The sequence below is a fragment of the Camelina sativa genome, chromosome 5, assembly GCF_030686135.1.
Source record: "Camelina sativa cultivar CO46 ecotype springtype chromosome 5, ASM3068613v1".
In the NCBI taxonomy this organism is placed as follows: domain Eukaryota; kingdom Viridiplantae; phylum Streptophyta; class Magnoliopsida; order Brassicales; family Brassicaceae; genus Camelina; species Camelina sativa.
In genome coordinates, this window is record NC_141884.1 from 12,693,168 (window position 1) to 12,714,757 (window position 21,590).

Here is a 21,590-nt window from a genome sequence, read left to right on the forward strand (position 1 = left end):
AACGATTCTCCCATTTTATATTGTTCACTCTCTGAATCTATTACTGCGATCAAATTGAAGCGAAAAACAACAAAAGACATAATTCTAGGGTGACGTCTAAACTAAGCACCTCAATCTCTCGTAAATTCAAACCAAACTAAGATTGTAGACTAGTTCAGAATTCACGAAATTGTTTGATTTATTTATTTATTTATTTATTTCTCAGCTCTGTTCAGTTTAGTTTGATTTATGTATGTGTCCATCTATAGTCAGCAGTCAGCACAATCACAATCCTATACAAACCACCTAAGATGCTCCTACACTGCTACAGTACACACTAGCACAAATACACAAAACTTATTGTTTTTGGAATCGTTTTGGAGTAAACAAATATATTGATGCATTAAGCAGAGGATTAAACTGAAAGTGTTGCCATCACATATGTAAGAGTTATGAGGATTCGAGACTCAAATTTTGACCCAATCACCAAGATTTATCAGCGCCTTCATCGAATTTGCCAGATCCAACAACCCGAAAATCTAGCTGCTTTTGATGCTTGGTACGTCGTCTTTCATCGAAATCCTCCCATCCCTCGAACTGACACAATCCAAATATTGTTGTTCAGTTCAAAAAACAAACAAAGAAGCTAAAGACACAAATACGAGACTGCAAAAACGGATTTAGCAAAGCAAACCTGGCGGAGGAATTCAACGGTTATCTCTGTGTTGTGGAGTCCTAAAGTTGAGAGCTGCAAACACATCTTGAATAAACCCAATGGAAGTGTCTTCAATCCCGTGTTGTTCAGCTCCAGCGTCTAAACAACAAAACACTCAGTCTCTGTAAACCCATATGGGATGGTGGGACAAGAGTAGTGAAAGGTAAATTTGATTTTACCTTTAGATTACGCAGCTTGGTGAATGTCTCGGGAAGTTCCGATATAATATTAGCTGAAAGCTCAACCTCCATGAGGAATGAACAGTTTCCAGTACTCTCAGGAAGGCTAGTTATTCTGCAGAACACAAACAGATAGAGAGATAATAATAAGAAGTGCAATCAACGGTCAATCAAAAATGCAACTGACTATATCTTTTGTCCTTTGGATCACTTAAAGATACAAGTAAAGCTTATTTGCCTGTTATTGTTGGCTTTCAAGATCTCAAGCTGCGTAAGAAGTCCTAACTCATTCGGTAGACTTGTCAACTTGTTGTTGGAAACATCAAGCTGTCTAAGAGACGTCAGCGAACCAACTGCTGATGGCAGAACAGTTAGACTGCAAACACACAAAAAGGTTTTTCCTAAAAGATCAGTCGATATTCACAAATACTGTACAAGTGTTGTGTTCTAGAGTCTAAGTGATAACAATCTAAACATAGCTTAAGCTCTGAACTAATTTTGAGTTTAATTTGGCGAGTCAAATACACAATTTTGCAAAATGGTAGCACTGAAGGCATGTCTAATATCTAACTAAGAAAGACAAGTCCAGAGACTAAAAGTAAAATACTCACTTGTTATGGCTAATAGACAGAAACATCAGGCGCTTCAGAGATGATATCCCTTCCCATTGAATGGATTCATCGGACAGACCATTTCCTTGAAGGAACAATTTCTACAGATGGCACTCATATTATAATTCTAAACTTTTCACCAAACAGAAAGATTTGAAATATACATCAAACTATGCATTTCTCACCTGCATAGAACCAAAGGAGCTGATTCTGGCAGGTACTTCATTAATGAAGTTTTCACTAATGTCAAGTACTCTGACTCCAGATCCACAGTCCCACACCTCTTTGGGTATTTCCTTTTCCACAACAAAGAAAACTCAACTAATAAACAACTTAGCAACTAAAACATACGCATTTACAAGAAGGTAGTAACAATAGCTTGTCCTTATGTCCAAAGCCAAATGAAAGAAAGAATAATCCAAACCAAAACCTCAAACAATGAACACATAACGACCTTCTCTATTTACCTTCAAATTAGCTTGAGCTAAAGCAATGACTCCTGTGGCTTTCCATCGATCAACGCGGTTCTTGTCCACAAGGAGACCAGGTTTCGTTTGATCTACTTTATCAGATACAACAGTCCTAGAGATTGGCCTTGTACTAGCTTCCTTTAGTACCGGACCTTCCTGTTCATTTCAGATACAACTACAACATTAACAGACCTAAACCTCAATTAGATTGATCCTTCTAAAGAACAAGAAGCCAAATTTCTAGACTATCTTTAAACAATTCTCCAACATACTTAAGTTCTTGAACAAAAGATGAGTTTATTAAACCATAAGCCAAGAACACTGACCCCTTGATGCAGACCTTGGGAAGCCATTAACATGATTTTAGCTCCACTTCCTACATCAGATAGCTTCAAAGTCGACGTTTCAACCAAAACCTTACCTTCAAGAAACAAAACAAAAAATCAAATTTTGAGAAAGACCCAATACAATTAACAAGCTTAATTAGGTGAAAAGGTATTCAAAATTTGTAATCAGCAAACCTTTGAAGATGAGCTTCTGACCACGAGGAAGAACGTTGGTGATTGGTTGTAAGAGAGACTTGAGGTCTTTGACTGTACAATCTGGTGATACCGAAAGTGGTATTGATTTGCCTCCGAATTTTACAGTTAGCTTAATCGTGGAACCTGCTTCCATTGTTGGATCTTCGAGCTCCATTATTACAATTTTTACCTCCTGCGATTCTTATTTTCTTCCTCTGCTTTGCTTCACCTTCAGATTCAGAAACACAACATAAATATCATTATTAGTTTTATTTCTCAAAATACCATTATAATAATCTTTTTAAATACCACCAAACCAAACTTTAAATTCTAAACACTAAACATTATCTCCTAATCTAGAATAGTCAATTAATCTAAAACCAAAAAAAATAAATTCTACACTTTTTAAGTCAACTAGGTAAACAACCCGCACATAGTACGGATAAATCGATTAAAATAAAATTATTATGAGTAAAATTATTATTTGAGATCTAATATTCATTTGTATAAAATAAAATATGTAACTAATTTACTAATTTTTATTATTATTCAAATTTGTAACTATTTTGTATAGAAATACATTTCACCCGTGAAATATTTAAATGTATAAACGAATTCTAACGTGGTGGAAAATTTTGTATGGATATCAATTTAAAAAAAATAATTTGTTGTTTTTAAAGAATAATAATATAGTTTCATTTTAAATGGCTACAAATAGTTTTAATTTATGTAATGAATTTTGATTTAAATTTATAATGACATAGATGTAATTATTATAATTAATGAGGGTTATTTGCTAAAATGTGCTTCGAACTCTCTGGCGACGATACATCAGCATTTTTTTTCAAAAATGCTTCTCTATTAATATAGAGAGGATTTTAGTGTTTGTGGTACTGATTGTAAAAATAATTTTTTTATAGTATTTTTGAAAAATAAATTGATAATGATACTTTTGGAAAAATAAATGTAAAGTGTTGTATTTTGAGTCTTAAGAGATTTTTTTTATTTACCACAAGGCTAATCTTTCATCGATTAAATTCATTTGATGAAATATGATTTTAAGTTTTTGTCTTTATTTTTATGATTTTTCTAAAACTTTTAAGTAAAATTCATCTTATTTTTTACCTTTTCAATTTTTGTTACATATTTTAATATTTATTTATGTTTACTTATAGTCTTGTATAAACAAATTTATTTCATTATCTTTAAAATCTATACTATATAAAATTCTGAAGCTATAAGCGTCGATCTAAGGTTTTAAACGATTAAATGATCAATCGAGATTGTCCATCTACTTAGTTAACATTTTTGATATAACTAAGATTTTTTGTAAAAAGGAAAAAAGTACCATGTATATATATAAGATAAATCTTACGCAACAAAATAGAGGTAATTTTACGAGTTGTGATAATGGCGAGTCGTGTCTTTCGAAAAATATAAATTTTCTTCTTTCGTGAATTCAACAATACTAAACCGATTACAATTAATCCCTGTCTGAAAAACTTAGGAGACGCACAAAGTTATGCGGAAACGATGATTTGATGTGACAAAAATGTTTTTGACGGCGAAGAAAGCTTCTTGATTATTGATTATCGCTTATTCAAGAAGTGTGTGCATAGAGATGAAGAAGGAGAAGGAAAAGGTGGACAAGAATCTTGAAGGTCATGTAAGATAACAAGAAAAAAAAAAAAGTGAAGGAGACATTATTGGGAACTTGGGATTAGGAGAAGTGAAATTAAAGAGTAGCGATAAGACAGTTGTGTATGTATGGATCGAACACCAGAGAGACCGTTGTGAGTATCTTGAAGAGGTTTTTCCCAAAATGGTTGTGGCAAAAAGACAAGGACGTATGACCACAACGAGCTTGAAGTGACTGGTTTTCTTTTCGTAAATGGTGATTGGAAATATTGAGATGTGAAAAATCAAATGTCTTCAAGACCATGTGTCACGTAATAATAGCATGAATTATGTTTTTTTTATGCACTACAAAGTATAAAAAACTATCCACGATGTTAAATCAGTGTTTAAGCATGCATTTGCCAACAGAGTTAACAATTTATCTTCAAAATAGTTGCTGAAGTTTTCTGCGACTCGCAAACTCGCCTCTCAAATCCAGCAGTGACGTTCTCCACACTTTTTTTTTTTTGACGATCACACTTCTAGACCATTTTTGTGTAATGCAATTGTATTAAAATCTGAAGTATTATTGCAGTCTATTCCTTAATTATTTGAATTGTAGTTGATATGTGAAAAGTGCGTATTGATAGTTGTGATTTATTTTAACAAATATAAGTTTCTATATGTTTATAGCTTCTACGTTGGTCCATGAGTTTTAAACAACCAATCAAGATTAAAAAGAAAGAAGGAACCATTACCAATAAATATATATTTTGATTTATATTATAGTTTTCTGAATAATGTGTTTGAAATATTGCCTTAGTAATAATTGATACTAAAATTATTATCCTTGTCATGTTTTCAAAGTCTATTATCATCCTACCAAAAAAAAAGTCTATTATTATCAACATCAACACGTTAAATTTAATACTTTAATAATTATCATTATCTGTATATGATTTTTACTCTTTTTCTTAATACAAAATGTTTTTCTGAAAAACAGAAATGATACTTAAATATATATTAAATAACATTTGTCTTAAAAAGAATAAAAAAATAAAGCATTTTAGTATTGTTTCATATTATATGACATTATATAACTATTTAAAAACAATCGATATAAATATTGCGCATACTTGCGGGTTAATAACCTAGTTTTAAAATAAAAAGAGAAAATGAATTATATATCATATTTTCTTAAAATAAACCATAAATTAAACTATTATTAATTTGTAAACTATATATATTATTTAAATAATAGCACATTATTTGATATATATAGTTAATTGAAATTAAATTCAATTTATTTAATGTATATGCATACTTTTATAAAACAGAAATATAATTTATATTAAATAAGTTGATTTATACATGCAATTAATAAGTCATATATTAATTTTAATATATAAACATCTTCCACTCTCTTCTTCCCCAGCTTGACTGTTGATCCAAAGAAGGGTGCATATGTTAATTTGGACTCAACGAAACCACACTGAAAAACATCTTCATCGTGTCAAGCGCACAAAGCATTGAGAGAACAAAGTGCTCCGCTCCTCTAACTTCAAAATGCTCACGATCCGGAATACCAGCAAAGTACTTAAGGTGCTCAATAATATTAAGCACACAATACTGAATCTCGGAGGTCCATAATATCCTGTCTTTTTAGGATAAAATGACATGGGGCTTGGTCTTGGAGAAAAGCGGCAAAGCCGTGAGTGAGCTGTGTCCACCTATGACCAGGACATGAACATCATCCACTTCAAGAAAATCTTCTCAGCAACAAACGCTCTAGCCAACTCAACCTACGGTGTCAAGAGGACAAAAAGCTTGGTTGGATCATAAATGACTCTTTTCTTCAAGATTGCAGCGGTCATAAGGATGATTGAGTTTAGAAAAGGATTGGCAGTGATCATCCACCACCTCATCGCCATTGAGAACTCTCTTGAGTTGTAGAGAGTAATTAACATCAAATCATGCCTTGAGGTGGTTAGACCACCTATTGAGTATTATTGAACTATTAATTTGGAAAAAATCATATTACAACCATTGTTTTCAAACGTATTTAGCAAACTTAGTACAAAACTTTTGATCGTAGGCCTGATATGATTTGTCTAAAGATTAGTCTACTATCAAGAGTAAATTTTTTTATTTCTCATTTTTGTAATAAATTAGATATATATTTTTTCAATACAAGTGTTACAACCTTTGTGGTTCATCAATATCTTTATCTATTCCACGGTTTTGTGGATCTGGATTCTAAAAATGATGCATCCACACTTGCTTAATAGCATATTGTTCATGTTTTTCCCCTATGACTTCTTCTAATGTTAATCTTTCAGTAATGATCAGAGGTTAGAATACTTGATCAGGAGAAACTGAGAAAACCATACAACATAAGATTTTCTTGGTACATGTACTCAATCAACCTTGATCCTTTAAATTTACAATGTAAACATGATACTTTATTCATGGCTCAACACCAAACTCACTCATACTATAATTCAAACATAAAAAACAAACATTCATTATAGTTTGATATCTTAAATCATATATGTTATGAAAACATATATAATTATATTGAGGGGGATTTTAAAAAAGTGTATTTCTAACAAATTCTCTAAATTTAATTGAATTCAAAAGGTTACAATTGTCCTATAAATTAATTGAGGATTAACTTTATTTTTCTCCTTTTTCTGTTAATAGATTATGCAAAGATTTTATTCCTAAATCTTAATAAAAATTTGTATTTTTATAACATATTAGTTTTTAACAAAATAATAATGAAATTTTTGATATAAATCTTTTTTTTAAAATACAATTAAAATAAGTTATTGTTTTCTGTTTATTTATGTACTCATCTAATCTTTTTATTAAAAATATTATTTTAATTTACACATTATGTAAAAATAATGTGATTTAATTTTTGAAATAAACAAGAAAATCTCTATTAAACAAATATATAAAACATTTCAAAGTAATTTCATTATTAAAAAATATTTTATGTACTACAGTTATTATCAAATTTCTTATACTTTCAACATTTTTATACATTAACCTAAAAATTCTAAAAACTAAAGACACTCTGAATCTCAAAAGTAACAAAATTTCTATTGAATATCATTATCAATTTTTAATGATAAAAACAACAATATATTTTATTAATATTTTAAATATTATTACGTATCCTTGCGCATAGTACATGATAATATAAATATTTGTGTTGGCATGGTTTACACATAAAGATATAAAGAAAATTATTTTAAAACTATAAAAGCGATATCAAAATCCCAAATATGGTATTTTTGTTAGTGGGAACTAGGAAGACTCAAATCATAAACTTCCAAAATCTAAAATATATCACTTAAGCACTAAACTACTATGCATTTGTTAAACAACAATTTGTTTTTCAAAGTAAAACGTCTATTAGCTCTTCTTTTTGAATTTAACATTACTAGTTGCAATTTGTACAAAACATTTTTATGAAAATATTGTGTTATTTTGGGTTCATTTTAAAATGAAATAATATTATTTGCATGTTAACGTGTTGTGCAAAAGTCTTGCTCAATCAATCTTGTTTTGATGCCCATAGAAATCCCCATAGTGATCTTACCTCAGAAGCACCAATAGCTAGGCGTTTCATGTAATCATTAGTTACATGCAAGGCCATGTTCATGTTTGAATTTTAACTAGGAAAAAGCGAAATGGGACTCAAGGATGAAGTTTGATACCAAGTAGTATCCGCAAAGAACCCGAACATATCTTTTAAGAGCAGGACGGCTGGAGAAGTAGCCAGTCCAGTAAGCATATGCCCGATCCGCGTATCTGCACGAGTAGAGAAAGTAAGATGTTGAAGGTAGGAATGTAAAAGAATTTCAGTAAAGCCACTCACGGGAAAAAGCCATCAGTCTTGAGAGGCCAAGTAACATTGGCATCAACATAGAGAGATGGTGTGGAGTACAAGGCGTTGACACGGCCATCCTGTGGAATTGTGAATGCGATTGATGAGAGAATCGAGTCTTCAAGACAGCAAGATTGATTGAAGAAGAGATATCAAAACCTTGTTAACATAATAGAGAATCAATCATGTTAATATAATGAAATAATGTTATTTGCATATTAAACCTTGTTTCATTCCAAATAAAACGTGTTGTGCAAAAGTCTCCTCTCGAGATGCATGAGAAGCTTGCCATTACAGAAGCTGAGTGGCCACTAGCTATCCTTCAGTTGTGCGCTTTGAATCACCCTGACGAGATGCTAGCTTGTGCTGCAGAAGCCAAAGTAATCTTTACTAGCACAGCATCTGAGACACCACTGTTCTTGAAGGAGCACGTAGAGATGTTACCTCTTCCTTGTCCGGCAGATGGAGATGCAGATAATGCGAGGCTCTTTGTTGATTTCTCTGTTTCTAGAAACGTTGGTTCTTGTGTTGCTGACTTAGACGGTGCACAAGTTTACAACGTGGATGACCTCAAGGAAGACAAGGCGAAGAAAGCAATGGAAGCTTAGGTTATAATAACAGAGGAATCAAAAATGTTTGAAGCGTGGAGCGGTGGAGGGGTTCGTTGCAGACGGTTCCAACAATCAAGAAATTAAGAAGCAAAGCAAATAGAATTAGAGCATGTTGTGATTGATGTACTTAGCTTGCATAACAAGTCCAAAAATATTTCCTTTTCATAAACAGACTATTACATACATACAGATTTATTAGATACCCAAAAATTGTTCCTCCATCTAAGCCTAGAGTCCTTAAACTTCTTTCCCTAATTGTTCCATTATCTTTCCTTCATATCATCTTCACTATCCACAACTTATATTTATCTATGTACAGATACACAAGACAAGGTCCTACCAAACCAGCATCAAACAGCCTCTTGCACAGCCCCATATATGCTTCAATATCTCTCGGCCGTTGGATCTTCCTTGTCATTCCTTGCATCACAGCCACTCGATCAATATACTCCGGATGCAAGCCAGAGTCGATCATCTTTATCAATGTCTCTGCAGCCTCTTCAAAGTGCCCTCCTTTCACATACCCTCTGAGCAACCAAGACAGAGTCTTCTTCTTTCTCTTAGATCCCATGAACTCAACTCGTGTCAGAAGCCGTGAAACCGCATTAACCTCTTTCTGCGAAGCGCAGATGGCCATAACAATGTCGTGGAGGTCAGCTTCCGGTTCTCTCCCTGCAAGTTTCATCTTCCAAAGCTGTTTCTCTGCTTCTGGTCCACGTCCTGCACATATGTACATAGCGAGGAGCCTCTCGTGAACCACCCCAACAATAGAATCGTCTTGCTGACCTTCCTCAACCGCCCAAGTGGCTAACTGCAATCCACGGGATAATGTTTCTGACTGGTACTTCTCAATGAGTACCCTATCGTGATCATCAATCTCAGCAACAAAACCAGCCCGTGTAAAGCGTTTCAACTCGCGTAAGTTTTTCCCTAGACTATTCAGCTCTTTCACAATGGCTGTCATCGCAATTAGATAGCTGTAAGCTTCTGGCTTTAGCCCTGAAACTCTTAACTCAACAACCAAATCAACGGCCTCCTTATAGTCTCCATCAACCTGATATAAACAAAATACACATCCACATTAACACTGCTAAGTAACAAGAGGGTACCATGCATATCACATCTCTTCGATCTCAAATCCACCAAAATTGCAAAAATTATGTAAAAGTTCAAAACTTTACCATCAATTTCCAAGCAAGATACCCAACAGGTCCACCTTTTCTACCTTCAGAACCTACACCAACAACACTATAACCAAACCCATCTCTCCTCCTCAAAACCTCCTTAACAAACAAAACCGCACTCTCTTTCTTCCCCATCTCACAATACAAAGCAATAACCTTCTCCATCATACTAAAACCAGGTTTTAAACCAACACAATCCATCTCAATCAATAAGTCGAACACTTGGTCTGCACCACACTCCTCCTGAATCAATTTCTTAACCCAACCACACATAATCGAAACCATCAGCTCCATCATCTCTTCATCAACTCTATCTTCCTTTTTCAACCACTCAAACACTTCTAAAGTACACCAAGAGTCTCTACCTTCTTGTGCGAAGTAGACAAGCATCAATTGCAATTCTCGTGAAGACAATCTATGATTCATCTCCTCGAGTATATCTGAAGGTTCTCTAGTCATCCTCTCTAACTCCTCAATCGCTTCAAAAAACCCTTCTCCTATTTCATCTTCTGCTTGTTCTTCTTCCTCGCTTGTGATGAACTCGTCTAGCTCCACGGAACGTGACAGTTTCAAGTCTCGAAATTTCCCAGTAGAGTAGTTTGATTTCAGATTGCAGCTGATTCGGGAATTGGGTTTTACGCCGTGGGTTCGTCGGAGAGAAATCGGCGGCGAGAAGATTAGGTTTAGTTGGGTCAACGAAGCAAATCCACGAGCATAAGCCATAACTAAGTAATCGAAAAAAAGAACCTTTTTTTTTGGGATAAAGATTTAAAGTCAAAAACTTTGAAACGCAAAAGCTTTAAAGATTCTAATTTTAGTGATTTCTGTGAAAGAAGAGACCATGAGAGTAGAAACTAAGATAATCCATGGAATTATTTACAAGTGAGGAAGACAATGAAAGGATAACAGACAAATAAAACTTAATTAATTTATTTATTTAGTTAAATGAAGGGTTGAGATTTGAGTGGCTTTTTTAATCCAACGGTAGATATTTGAGTCCGCCGTTTCAACTAGAGGCTACGAAGCGCTTACGTGTCATGGCGAGTTCATCGTGCCGCTTCAGAGTTCCCAGCAGATACTAAACCCAGTGAAGAGACGTTTCTACCCATGCATATAACTAAAAACGTTGTTGTTGATAGTTCGATTTTTATTTATTTCATAACTAATTTTGGTTGGTTGCACAAAATAAACATTAATTGGGGGTTGAAGTAATTTCTATATTATTAGATTAAGATGCTAAATTTTTCTGATTTATGGAGGTCTCCGTCGATGCCAGGACTTGGTCTAATTTTTTTGTGGTAGAAATTTTATACAATTTGGCCACTCGGCTATATAAGAATAACAAAGGGTCAAATGGAGTTTTATTGAATAGCAACTATGTTGGCCAAGTTGAAGACTTGAGACATATGGACAACTGGACAAAGGGGTTATATTTGACTTTATACAACGTTGTAAACGAGACAAATATATTTATGGGTCTATCTGGTATGGGCTTTACTAATTTTTAAGGCCTTTAATAAGAACCGAACGAATAAAAGAAATCCCAAAAATGCTTACTGTAGTTTTATGAATTTGTCTCATTTTCATTCGTTTTTTTTTTTTTTTTTTTCTCAACATCAACTTAATATCAATACAATAAAAACACAATGTGTTTCTATCCAGAGGTTGACACCTCAGCTTCAACTTTGAAGCAGAGACTGACACCTCAGTTAAAAACTCCAACCTATCAAATTATAACATTAATACACATTACCTTATTTTATTCATATGTGGACTAAAGAAAAAGAAGCCAATGTCGTTTTGATGCTTTTCCTGATTTTGGTTCTTCGTCATCGTTTTCTTTGATAGAGATTTTATTGTTTTTGCTATTTTTCGATTTGTGTTTATTTCTCTCTTTGATTGTCACGCATGTCTCGGATTCCTCTATTATTGCACATGGCGCTTCCAATTGATCGGTTAAAGTCATCAGACCGGATCCGGTTTTGCTGTTTCTCTCAATCTCAATCTCCGGGTGGGTGAGGTGAAGTGGCGGCGATGACGATGGAGAAAAGCCGAGGAAGCTGCTTGTGTTGTATGCTTCTAAAACCGAGAACGCTCTTGATGCGGTGGAGCGTATTGGCCGCGAAGCAGAACACCGTGGATGTCCAACTTCTATCGTCTCCACTGACGAATTCGACGCGGTATGTGTGTCTGTAAAAAGTCCAATCTTTCTGTTTCGAAGATTGTGTTTGCTTCGTTTATCTTACAATTAAAATTGCTCACCTTAGAGAGTAGTTGTGGTAGACAACGATGATCAAGCTATTGGATTTCACAAAACTCTCTTTAAGAGTGGTGTGACATAAAAGGTGTTTTTTGTAGAGTTACTTACCTCATGAGGAAGCTGTTGTTTTTGTTGTCTCCACTACAGGGCAAGGAGACTCTCCTGATTCAGAGAACTTCATGTAGCTACGGATGGTTTAGTTCCAAGAGCATTCTTGGTGCTGGTGGGTTTGGTAATGTCTACAGAGGAAAGCTTGGAGATGGGACAGTGGTTGCAGTGAAACGACTGAAAGATGTGAATGGAACTTCTCGGAACTCACAGTTTCGTACCGAGCTTGAGATGATCAGCTTAGCTGTCCATAGGAATTTGCTTCGGTTAATTGGTTATTGCGTGAGTTCTAACGAAAGACTTCTTGTCTACCCTTACATGTCCAATTGTAGTGTCGCCTCTAGGCTTAAAGGTATTGATAAAACTGGTTTTTGTTAATTCATTTTAGTCACAGAAATGTAATCACTTAAACTAACTTATGAAACTGTTACAGCTAAACCAGCATTGGACTGGAACACAAGGAAGAAGATAGCAATAGGAGCTGCAAGAGGTTTGTTTTATCTACACGAGCAATGTGATCCCAAGATTATTCACCAAGATGTTAAGGCGGCAAACATTCTCCTAAATCCACAGTTCATGAATCTGTTTCTGATGGTATGGTGTGGATATATTTCAGGAGGTTTTGTTATAGTCACTTGGCTCAACTAAAGCATATATTACCAGAAGCGATGGAGATTAAGAGAGTGTTGATACATGACGAAAGAACTTGATGTATGAAACCAAACCTTCATGTTACACTCAATGCTGATGCTGTTGAATCCAATGATAACAAGTCGAAATCTGAAACTAAGAAGATAAATCTCCGGAAAGTGTTCAGGGCTAGAGTTTGTTTTATTTTTGGGATTAAGGAAGATTTACAGGCTGTGAATTTTATTTGGTTTTTATTTGCTTTCTGAGATTAAAGAGAACTAAGATTGAAGAGCCAAAACAGAAAGTTGAGGAACTATGTGAATCAAAAGTGCAATTATCCGCCACGACCTCACAAGCTTGTCTTCTTCTTTAGAAACAACTCAAGGTACACACAACCCACAAATCTTACTTAACAAATCTGTTTTGGTTTTTTTCTCTGTTATTGAATTTGATTTGTTCAGAGGAGAGGCAAATCCGAAATAGATAATCTATCATTGGTGTTTGTACATGGAAGCTACCACGCAGGTTGGTGTTGGGCAGAACATTGGTTACCTTACTTCTCTTATTTTGGGTCTGATTCTTATGTTGTTAGCTTATTAGGTTAGGTAAATTCTATAATCATAAAAGTTTTGGTTTTTATGCTCATATTCGATTTCCCCATCATCTACTTATACTTTCAGGAACATAAAGTTTTAAAGTTTTGATTAGAACAAAGTGATTTGTGTGTGAATGTTATGTTGTTATCTCTGAATCTTTTAGGGTGAAAGTGATGAAGCTTTTGGAACAGTTGCTGGAACACTTCAGGTAATTGAACTTGCGATGTGCTTTTGTCTTTATTGGACTCAGCAAGATTCTTAAGAGCGTTTAACTTGTGTGTGTAGTAGATAATGATAATGCAGATTTCATCGAATTGAATCTTGGTTCTTCACCTCCAGTTCTTATTGGTCATTCTTTTAAAGGACTCATTGTTCAACAATACTTGGCAAATGTTGTAAACAAACAATCATTAGGTATGGTGTAAATTCATAGAAATGAGTTGTGTTTTTCAGATCAGCCGTTATAATTTCTATACAATAACTACTGAGTTTGTTCTTTCGATTGTAGGATCAGAAAATGCATTCCCAGAACTTTCAAGGGCTGTATTGGTTTGCTCGGTTACACCCTGGATAACAGCTAACTTGTTACATGAATGTTTTTTAGAGTTTACAAAATTTCTAACTCAGCACATTTAGTTTTGGATTTTAATGGTTTTAATCTACTGCTTTTAAAACAAAAACACCAGAAAGGGAGTGATTTCCTTTAGCAAAGAACAAGAAACACTTATTAAGAAGCTATAGAGAAGTAAGTGTCAAATTTCTCCTCCTTGCATAAACTCGTTTTGTGCAACAAGTTTATTGACTCTGTTGTTTTTCTATTATGTCTATGTGCAGATTCAAGGACCAATAATGAAAGAAAGAACTTGTGGCTTTAAACTTTAGATACTTGATCAGTGACTTCTCCCTTTGGATAATTTGTTTACTTTAGAATGTTTAAGCTTTAGATACTTGATTGACAATGAATCTATACTATATAAGCTAATTTATAAGTTGTTAGAGATTGAAACACCAAAAGATTGTTTACTTATTTAGTTTGAAATATAAGTTATCTTAAATTTGAAATTTCTCTATTTTTATTATATTAATGCATTTTCTATCTTATCATTTTATAAACTACAGTTTTTACAGTTAATCAAAAATCATTTTATATTTTTCATAATTTAATATATCTAAAAATAGTTATAAAAAGTATCCCGCAGCGTAGCGCGGGTCTAACCTAGTTAACCTATAAAGTTATTACATAATGTCTTTCTCCACTTCAGATACAACCCAGTCTGGCGACATAGAGTACAACTTTGGAATCCAATTATCAAAAGACAAAGCTTCCTTCGCTACTCTATCGGCCACTCCATTTCCTTCTCGATAAGTAAACACCATCTTGACCTTTTCGAAACGCTGAGAGAGTTGGTTTATGTCTTGAATGATGGGCGCATAATGGTTTGACTCTATGTTCCCTTTTATCAAAGACAATACCAGTTGGGAATCAGTTTCAAAAATTACCTTGGGATATTGGATTCGAGCAAGTGATAGCATAGCCCATCTTAACCCCTCAACCTCTACATCCAGCGGTTTGTTAACTCTTGGAAGAGCTCTTGCCCCCAGCCAAATAACCTTTTTCTGTTCATCCCTTAGGACCCATCCAATTCCGCATTGCTCGCTATCTGATCTCCAAGCTCCGTCAACATTGCATTTCACCCATCCCATTGGTGGTGGGATCCATTTAATGTTACAGGAATCTGGTCGTGGAGCTATGGGGGGCTTGCTCCGCATTTCCTTACTTAGGTTCCATTCCTCCTCGTCGTCTTTTGCTCTGCTCACCACCTCCTTGGCATTTTGATTCTTCCCCTCGAACTGATAGGCATTTCGACTTTTCCAAAGTCTCCATTGGATCCAGATAGCCACATTGCAGTTCAGGTCTCGTTGATTATACATCTTCCCCAAGGTTAGGAGGTGATACATATTCGCATAGATTGAATCTGACCATTCACCTCCTGGTGGAGCCGGAATGGGAGAGATAGCCCAAACAAGCCGAGCAAACGAACACTTGAAAAGCATGTGGTTCACAGTTTCTAGGCCATTAGCACATCGCTGACAGGAGCCGTCTTTGGCTAAGTGTCTATGAAGCATGTTTCCTGCCACCGGTAGACAATTACTCACTGATCTCCATAGAAAGTGCTGGATTTTTGGGGATACGTCAGTCTGCCAGATTTGTTGGAATATCGGGTTTATGTTTGGCTGGTCAACCTCTTGCTGTAAGTTTCGACTTTTATTGAGCTCCATTATTACCCTGTATCCAGACTTCACTGTGTAATGACCATCTTTTGAGTAATCCCAAGCAAACTTATCCATTGTTCCTTGCCCTCCTACTCTAATCCATAGAATCTGCTCATTTATGTTCTCAGGAAACAAAGTGGATAGTAGTTCTCGGTTCCACTCTCTACCATTGGCTTCTAGAAGATCTTTGACATACCTGAGCCGAGAGGCAAACCTGCGTGACTCCGGTGGGATTTGATTCATCAAAGTAACTCCTTTCGCTGGTTTGGCCAATAGCCATTGATGCGACCAAATGTCAACAGTTTCTCCACTACCAATAACTGCTCTTATTCCTTGCCTAACCAACGCTTACGCTTCATGGATGCTTCTCCAGGCAAAAGAGGGTCTTGAGCCTAGTGGCGCTTTTAGCGGATTTGACTTCCTGAATATCTGCTTTTATATATTTGCCCCAAGAGGGATGTTGGTCTTGTGATCATCCTCCATAACTGCTTCCCGAGCATTGCTAAGTTAAAGGCTTCAATGTCTTTAAAACCCAACCCCCCTTCTTCTTTCGGTTTGCTCAGATGTTCCCAAGCCTTCCAGTGCATTCCTCTAGATTCTCTCTTATTCTTCCACCAAAACTCAGCCATTATCCCCGCTAATTGGTGACAGATTGTTACCGGTAGTTTGAAACAGCTCATAGTGAATGATGGGAGTGCAAGGGCGATCGATTTTAGCATCACCTCCTTACCTCTAGGGGAGAGGTAATTCGTCTGCCAGCTTGAGACCTTTGTCTTAAGTCTATCTCTTAAGTAATGAAGGGATTCTATCTTTAATCCTTTAAACGACTCTGGAAGCCCCAGGTACATTCCTTGACCACCCTCTTGCTCAATTCCCAGTCTTTGCTTTATAGCCCTCCTTCTCTCTTCCGGGATTCCTCTACCAAAAGTGATGCTTGATTTTTGATAGTTCACTCGCGGTCCCGAAGCAAGACTGTACTCCTCCACTATTCTTATAAGCTGATCCAGTTCTTCGTCATTTTCTTTACAGTAAAACATGCTGTCATCCGCGAATAGTAAGTGGGATACTGGTGGAGTTCCTGTTGCAAGTACCAATCCTGAGATCTGTCCCTTTGTTTCCGCTAGCTGCATCATCTATCAGCATCTCAGTACAGATTACAAACAGATACGGCGAGATAGGATCTCCCTGCCTCAGTCCTCTTGACGGCTTGATTTCTCCTTGTGGGGATCTATTGATCAGCACCTGGTATCTGACTGTTTTGACACACTCCATTACCAGATTGATCCATCGTTCATCAAACCCCAGTGTTAACATTGTCTTCTCCAGAAATCCCCATTCGACCCTGTCATAGGCCTTGGAGATGTCCGTTTTGACAGCAATATACTCCTCTGAGCATTTAGCATTGGTGTTGAGAGCATGAATCATCTCATGTGCCACCAATATGTTATCACTGATGAGCCTCCCTTGAATAAAAGCAGCCTGGGTTTCGGAAATGATATGGGGGAGAACCTTCTTCATTCTGTTTGCCACAACCTTTCCAATTATCTTGTAGATAACGTTGCAGAGGCTGATTGGGCGAAAGTCCACTAATCTGTCTGCCCTCTGCTTCTTTGGGATGAGACATATGTTTGTTCGGTTCATATCCTCCTCCATATGGCCAGTGCTGAAGAATTTTTGAACCATTCCCGTGAGTTGATATCCCATGACCTCCCAGAACTGTTGGTAAAGATAGCCAATCATACCATCTGGCCCCGGGCATTTAGTAGGGTTAATGTTGAAGACTGCTTTTTTAACCTCCTCTTTCGAAACTGGGGCTAACAGTCCAGCATTCATCTGGTCGTCAACTGTTGGTCTAACTTCACCCATCTCCTGCAACTGGTAACCCACATCCTCTGATGTAAACAGTTTCCTGAAATATGCTTCTGCCACTTTCCCCAGATCCACATCAGTATACCATTCGAACCCTTCCTCGTCCACCAATTTTTGGATCCGGTTTTGTGCCCTCCGGGTTTTTGTTGCTGCATGAAAAAACTTCGTATTTCTGTCCCCTTCGTGCACCCAAGTCATCCTACTTTTTTGACTCCAAAACTGCTCCTCCTGATAATACTCTATATTTAGCTCTTTCTTAAGGTCTTTGAGCAGTTGCGGGTTAAAAGGAATCTGTCTAGTTGCAGCATCAATCTTGAACTGCAGCTCTTGGATTCTTAATGCTGAACTAGGCTTCACATGACGTTTCCATATAGAGATTTCTTTCCTGCAACCCGCTATCTTCTCCATCATTGAGCTTTCCTGCTCGTTTCCTGATGTCCTCCAGAACTGAGCTACAGTATCCTTAAACCCTTCTCTTTGGATCCATCTTTTGTCATATTTGAAACTAGCCCAGTGTTTCCACCTTTCTCCCAGGAGACAAGTGACGAGAGGACTATGGTCTGAGCAAATTTTTTGGAGATATGAAGCTTGTGCCCTTGGGAACTGCTCCATCCATGCCTGGTTTGCTACTGTTCTATCTAGTCGGCATTGCACCAACTCATCATTTCGATTGCCGTACCATGAGAACTGGTAACCCAGATGTTTCACCTCCCACAAACCACAAGCATTGAGCATTTGTCTAAACTCCTCACAGCTTGAGTCTTTCCTTTCTGGGCCTCCTATCTTCTCCGAAGGGTCCACCAATTCATTAAAATCTCCTGTCATCATCCATGCTTGACCCCTATACTCTCCCATTCTTGATAATCTCTCCCATAGCTCTCCTCGTTCACTCTGAGCTGGTTCCCCGTAAATACAAGTTAAGAAAAACTCTTTACCTTGCCAAGTGACTCTCGCATCTATCATCCTCCTGTCCGATTCTAAAACTCTGACTGTAACACTTTCTTTCCACATCAGAGCTAGACCCCCACTTAGTCCCACTGGCTCAACGGTATGTAAATCGAAATATCCAAGGTGTCCAACTACATTCTCTAAGTAACTCCTTCTTTTTTTGGTCTCACAGAGGAATAGAACCTCTGGGAAATGTTGACCACGTATTTCCCTTAGGCGTCGAACTGTAGGGGTATTCCCCACCCCCTGACAGTTCCAGCTCAGTATCCTCATATTGATTTCGAAGGGTTGGAATTAATCATCAACCCTTCTTTCAATTTGTTGTCACTGACAGTCCCAGGAATAATTCCAAAGGACTTTTGACAAAGCGCTGCCACCGACGAGGCAGAATGATTCGAAACTTGTGCTGCCACATGAGCAGAATGGTCTGATTGTCCAGACTTAGCTGAACATTGAGTACTGGAGGAGGCACCTTGGGATCCTAGCCTCTCGAAGACTGATGGAGAATGCTTTGCTTTTTCGCTTGATCCTCTCTTCTCCATATCCTGCTCTTCTTCTGTGTTGTTTCCCAGCCTTTCAAATACGGAAGGTGAGTTAAAGTTCTCATCTCCAGCTCCAATTCTTGCTTTTTTGTTGGCCTTCTCACCACTGGTACTTGATCTTCTCCTTTTACTTTGGACCGATAACTGAACTTCAGGAGCCTGGGGTTCTGCCACTTTAACTGTTTGCTCATATACTCGCCCAGTCGGTCTCCACTCTTGCAAATGAGCCGATCCCTCCCTATTACTAGTAGCTGACCACTGCAACCTTTCCTTTACACTCCTTGGCCTCTGTCTTTGCTCAGATTGAGAGGTTGTTGTTCGTTTCATTTGACTCCTTAGGTTGGTATGGTCACTGCCTTCGCTACACACTTTCCCTTTCCCTTTACCTTTCCAGGGTACATCCTCTTTTCCCTTCTGTTGCTTTGGTCCTCCCCTTTGCGGCTTCTCAGTGACTTGGAATGGGCATACAGATTGATCGTGGGTAAGCCTTTTGCAAAGGAAACATACCTTGAGCAACTTTTCGTACACCAATTCTACATGGGCAATCTCCCCTGTTTTGAACTTTGCCACCTTTAGGAACTGTAGTGGTTCCTCAGCATTTACCCAGACCCTCACTCTCACGTACTCTAATGACTGAGAATTCTTCGCGTGTAGTTCCACTGCTTCCACCTTTCCCATGGGACCAACAATGCTTTCAACTGTCTGTCTTTTCAACAGATGAATGGGTATCCCCTTGATTCTGATCCAGAACAGAATCCTCTGGAGGAACTCTGGTCCGGGAGTTGGCTTCCACTGGTCCAGTGTTACTATCCAACCGTTGACAAACCAGGGACCTCTATACAAAACATGATACAAGTCACTTTCAGTCTCAAAGATAAATTGTACCCGGTCTTCCCCCACACCTCTTCCTTTCACACGGTCTTCCATTCCCCAAATCGGTGGTAAAGCCTTAACCAACCCTCCAACTTTATGGGCTGCTGGGTTAAGACATCTGACAATGATACTCAAGGAGTTTTCCTCGATCAGGTCTTTATTCTCCAGATCCGGGATTTCCACCATCTCTCCTTCTTCTAGCATATCTAACTCCTTTAGTTCCTCCATGAGAGACAGCTCCTTCTTTTTCCTAGTACGCATCATTCTGAGCTTTCCTTGATCCGATCTCGTCCCGCAGATGTCTACCACCAATTACTACACCTAATAAAGAGGCCAGGCAGACCTAATGAACAGCTGACTGAGAAAACTTAGGTCGCTGACTGAGATCTAGGGTGCTAGAGATACAGATCTGAGAATCGTCATTCAATCGCCCGAAACCCTAGCCCATTTTTTTTTTTTTTTTTTTTAATATTTTCATTCGTTTAACTATTAAAAAAAAATGATTTGAACAACAAAAAAAGAAAACACACTTTTTGAGATGTAACCTTTTTTATTATGATTGTTACATGACACACTAACAAAAACTAAACTTTAAATTTTGAAGTCCAAAATTTTAGTTTTCATTTGATAAAGTTACCCGCTAGCATTGAATAAAGAAAATTTTGCATTCTAACACACTTTTTTATAAAAAAATTGCATTCTAACACACTTTTGAACCACCACACACTTTTTTATAGTGTTTTACTTTTTTACCCTCTAACTCTCTCTTCAAACACATTACTTCCCAACACACATCTTTTTTTTTTATTTTTTATTTTTTACTCTATTTACTTTCCTTTATCTTTCTTTCTCACCCTCTCTAACTCTCTCTCCATTTTCAAATAATTTTTATTTTATTTTTTTTATCTTACTCCCTTTTTTTGATATATGAGTTTGAATAATCTTGAGTGGTGGATAACAATATATATATATATATATATATATATATATATATTCCGTAGCCACATTTATATATATTTTTTTAATTTTGCAATTTGATATATTTATCATTTACAAAATCAAATCCATATGCTTATATGTTTATGATTATTTAGTTTCATGTTCAATATATATAATATCATCCATCAAATCTTTTTCATATGTTATTGACCATCAGTTTTATGTTTTCTAGTAAAAAATCTTCAGATTTGGCTATATTTGTTACAATTGCTATGAAATTAAATTTATGGTTATGGTTTATGATATAAAATTTAGGATTTAGGGTTTAGGTTTTAGAGTTTTAGGGGTTTAGGGCTTAGAGATTTAGGGTTTAGAGTTTAGTATATGATATAATGAATGGTTTCATGCTTAAGTTTTTAGGGGATATGATGTGGTTAAAATTGTTTGGTAGTTAACAATGACTACTTCACCAAAACACAAGTAGTTTTTAGTGGACATGTATAACTTAGCGTCCATGTGGACTTGATTTTATGGACATGAAATATTAAAATCGTTTGATAGTTTACCATGACTACTTTACTAAACCACAAGTTTTTTAATTAATTAGGTATTTATATGTTTTTTTTTCTGGTCATCCAAAAATAATTATCCATCTATGCATGTTAACCATCCACATAATAGCAAACAACATCAATGAATCTGGAAATTTATAAAGAATGTAATGCAAGAAGTCAAAAATTTGGCATAATTTAAGGTTCAAGGTTTA

The 21,590-nt window shown here is 36.3% G+C and overlaps 3 protein-coding genes and 1 pseudogene across 11 annotated transcripts; 2 read left to right on the forward strand and 2 right to left on the reverse strand.

The window, feature by feature from the left end:
- Nucleotides 1-326: 326 nt before the first annotated feature.
- LOC104786661 (LRR repeats and ubiquitin-like domain-containing protein At2g30105) lies at nucleotides 327-2,851 on the reverse strand. The gene is made up of 9 exons (XM_010512109.3): nucleotides 2,476-2,851; nucleotides 2,281-2,375; nucleotides 1,952-2,110; nucleotides 1,670-1,780; nucleotides 1,485-1,585; nucleotides 1,112-1,249; nucleotides 874-988; nucleotides 674-793; nucleotides 327-576 (listed from the first exon to the last, which is right to left on the reverse strand). The coding sequence occupies exons 1-9, from the start codon at nucleotides 2,648-2,650 to the stop codon at nucleotides 463-465; spliced, it is 1,128 nt and encodes a 375-aa protein (XP_010510411.1). The 5' UTR covers nucleotides 2,651-2,851; the 3' UTR covers nucleotides 327-462.
- Nucleotides 2,852-8,262: 5,411 nt separating this feature from the next.
- On the forward strand, nucleotides 8,263-8,598 carry LOC147943663 (putative glutamyl-tRNA reductase 3, chloroplastic pseudogene; annotated as a pseudogene).
- Nucleotides 8,599-8,743: 145 nt separating this feature from the next.
- Nucleotides 8,744-10,696, reverse strand: LOC104789179 (pentatricopeptide repeat-containing protein At2g30100, chloroplastic). Its single transcript, XM_019245869.2, has 2 exons — nucleotides 9,783-10,696; nucleotides 8,744-9,655 (listed from the first exon to the last, which is right to left on the reverse strand). Exons 1-2 carry the CDS (start codon nucleotides 10,506-10,508, stop codon nucleotides 8,876-8,878), a joined length of 1,506 nt encoding a protein of 501 aa, XP_019101414.2. The 5' UTR covers nucleotides 10,509-10,696; the 3' UTR covers nucleotides 8,744-8,875.
- Nucleotides 10,697-11,550: 854 nt separating this feature from the next.
- LOC104789180 (protein CLAVATA3 INSENSITIVE RECEPTOR KINASE 2-like) lies at nucleotides 11,551-14,393 on the forward strand. 9 transcript variants are annotated; one of them, XR_015556769.1, is made up of 9 exons: nucleotides 11,551-11,965; nucleotides 12,193-12,505; nucleotides 12,587-12,643; nucleotides 12,770-13,168; nucleotides 13,245-13,308; nucleotides 13,543-13,587; nucleotides 13,665-13,793; nucleotides 13,888-14,124; nucleotides 14,214-14,393. XR_015556769.1 is itself a non-coding variant. In XM_087450005.1 (9 exons), exons 1-4 carry the CDS (start codon nucleotides 11,820-11,822, stop codon nucleotides 12,799-12,801), a joined length of 597 nt encoding a protein of 198 aa, XP_087306131.1. In that variant the 5' UTR covers nucleotides 11,672-11,819; the 3' UTR covers nucleotides 12,802-13,168; nucleotides 13,245-13,308; nucleotides 13,543-13,587; nucleotides 13,668-13,793; nucleotides 13,888-14,124; nucleotides 14,214-14,393. The 9 variants fall into 9 exon arrangements, 7 of the variants coding, with proteins under 7 accessions (XP_087306131.1, XP_087306128.1, XP_087306127.1 ...); XR_015556768.1 differs by having other exon boundaries at nucleotides 13,668-13,793; XM_087450005.1 differs by having other exon boundaries at nucleotides 11,672-11,965; nucleotides 12,144-12,505; nucleotides 13,668-13,793.
- The last annotated feature ends 7,197 nt before the right edge of the window (nucleotides 14,394-21,590 follow it).

Excerpts from the sequence above, each read along its gene's own strand:
- LOC104786661 (XM_010512109.3), bottom strand. The coding sequence starts at position 2,650 with ATGGAGCTCGAAGATCCAACAATGGAAGCAGGTTCCACGATTAAGCTA. Across the intron at positions 1,781-1,951 it reads TAGCTCAAGCTAATTTGAAG|GAAATACCCAAAGAGGTGTG; the intron begins GTAAATAGAGAA and ends GTTGTGGAAAAG. Across the intron at positions 794-873 it reads CCAAGCTGCGTAATCTAAAG|ACGCTGGAGCTGAACAACAC; the intron begins GTAAAATCAAAT and ends TTTGTTGTTTAG.
- LOC104789179 (XM_019245869.2), bottom strand. The coding sequence starts at position 10,508 with ATGGCTTATGCTCGTGGATTTGCTTCGTTGACCCAACTAAACCTAATC. Across the intron at positions 9,656-9,782 it reads ATCTTGCTTGGAAATTGATG|GTTGATGGAGACTATAAGGA; the intron begins GTAAAGTTTTGA and ends TGTTTATATCAG.
- LOC104789180 (XM_087449999.1), top strand. The coding sequence starts at position 11,820 with ATGACGATGGAGAAAAGCCGAGGAAGCTGCTTGTGTTGTATGCTTCTA. Across the intron at positions 11,966-12,143 it reads CCACTGACGAATTCGACGCG|AGTTACTTACCTCATGAGGA; the intron begins GTATGTGTGTCT and ends TGTTTTTTGTAG. Across the intron at positions 12,506-12,586 it reads TGTCGCCTCTAGGCTTAAAG|CTAAACCAGCATTGGACTGG; the intron begins GTATTGATAAAA and ends AAACTGTTACAG.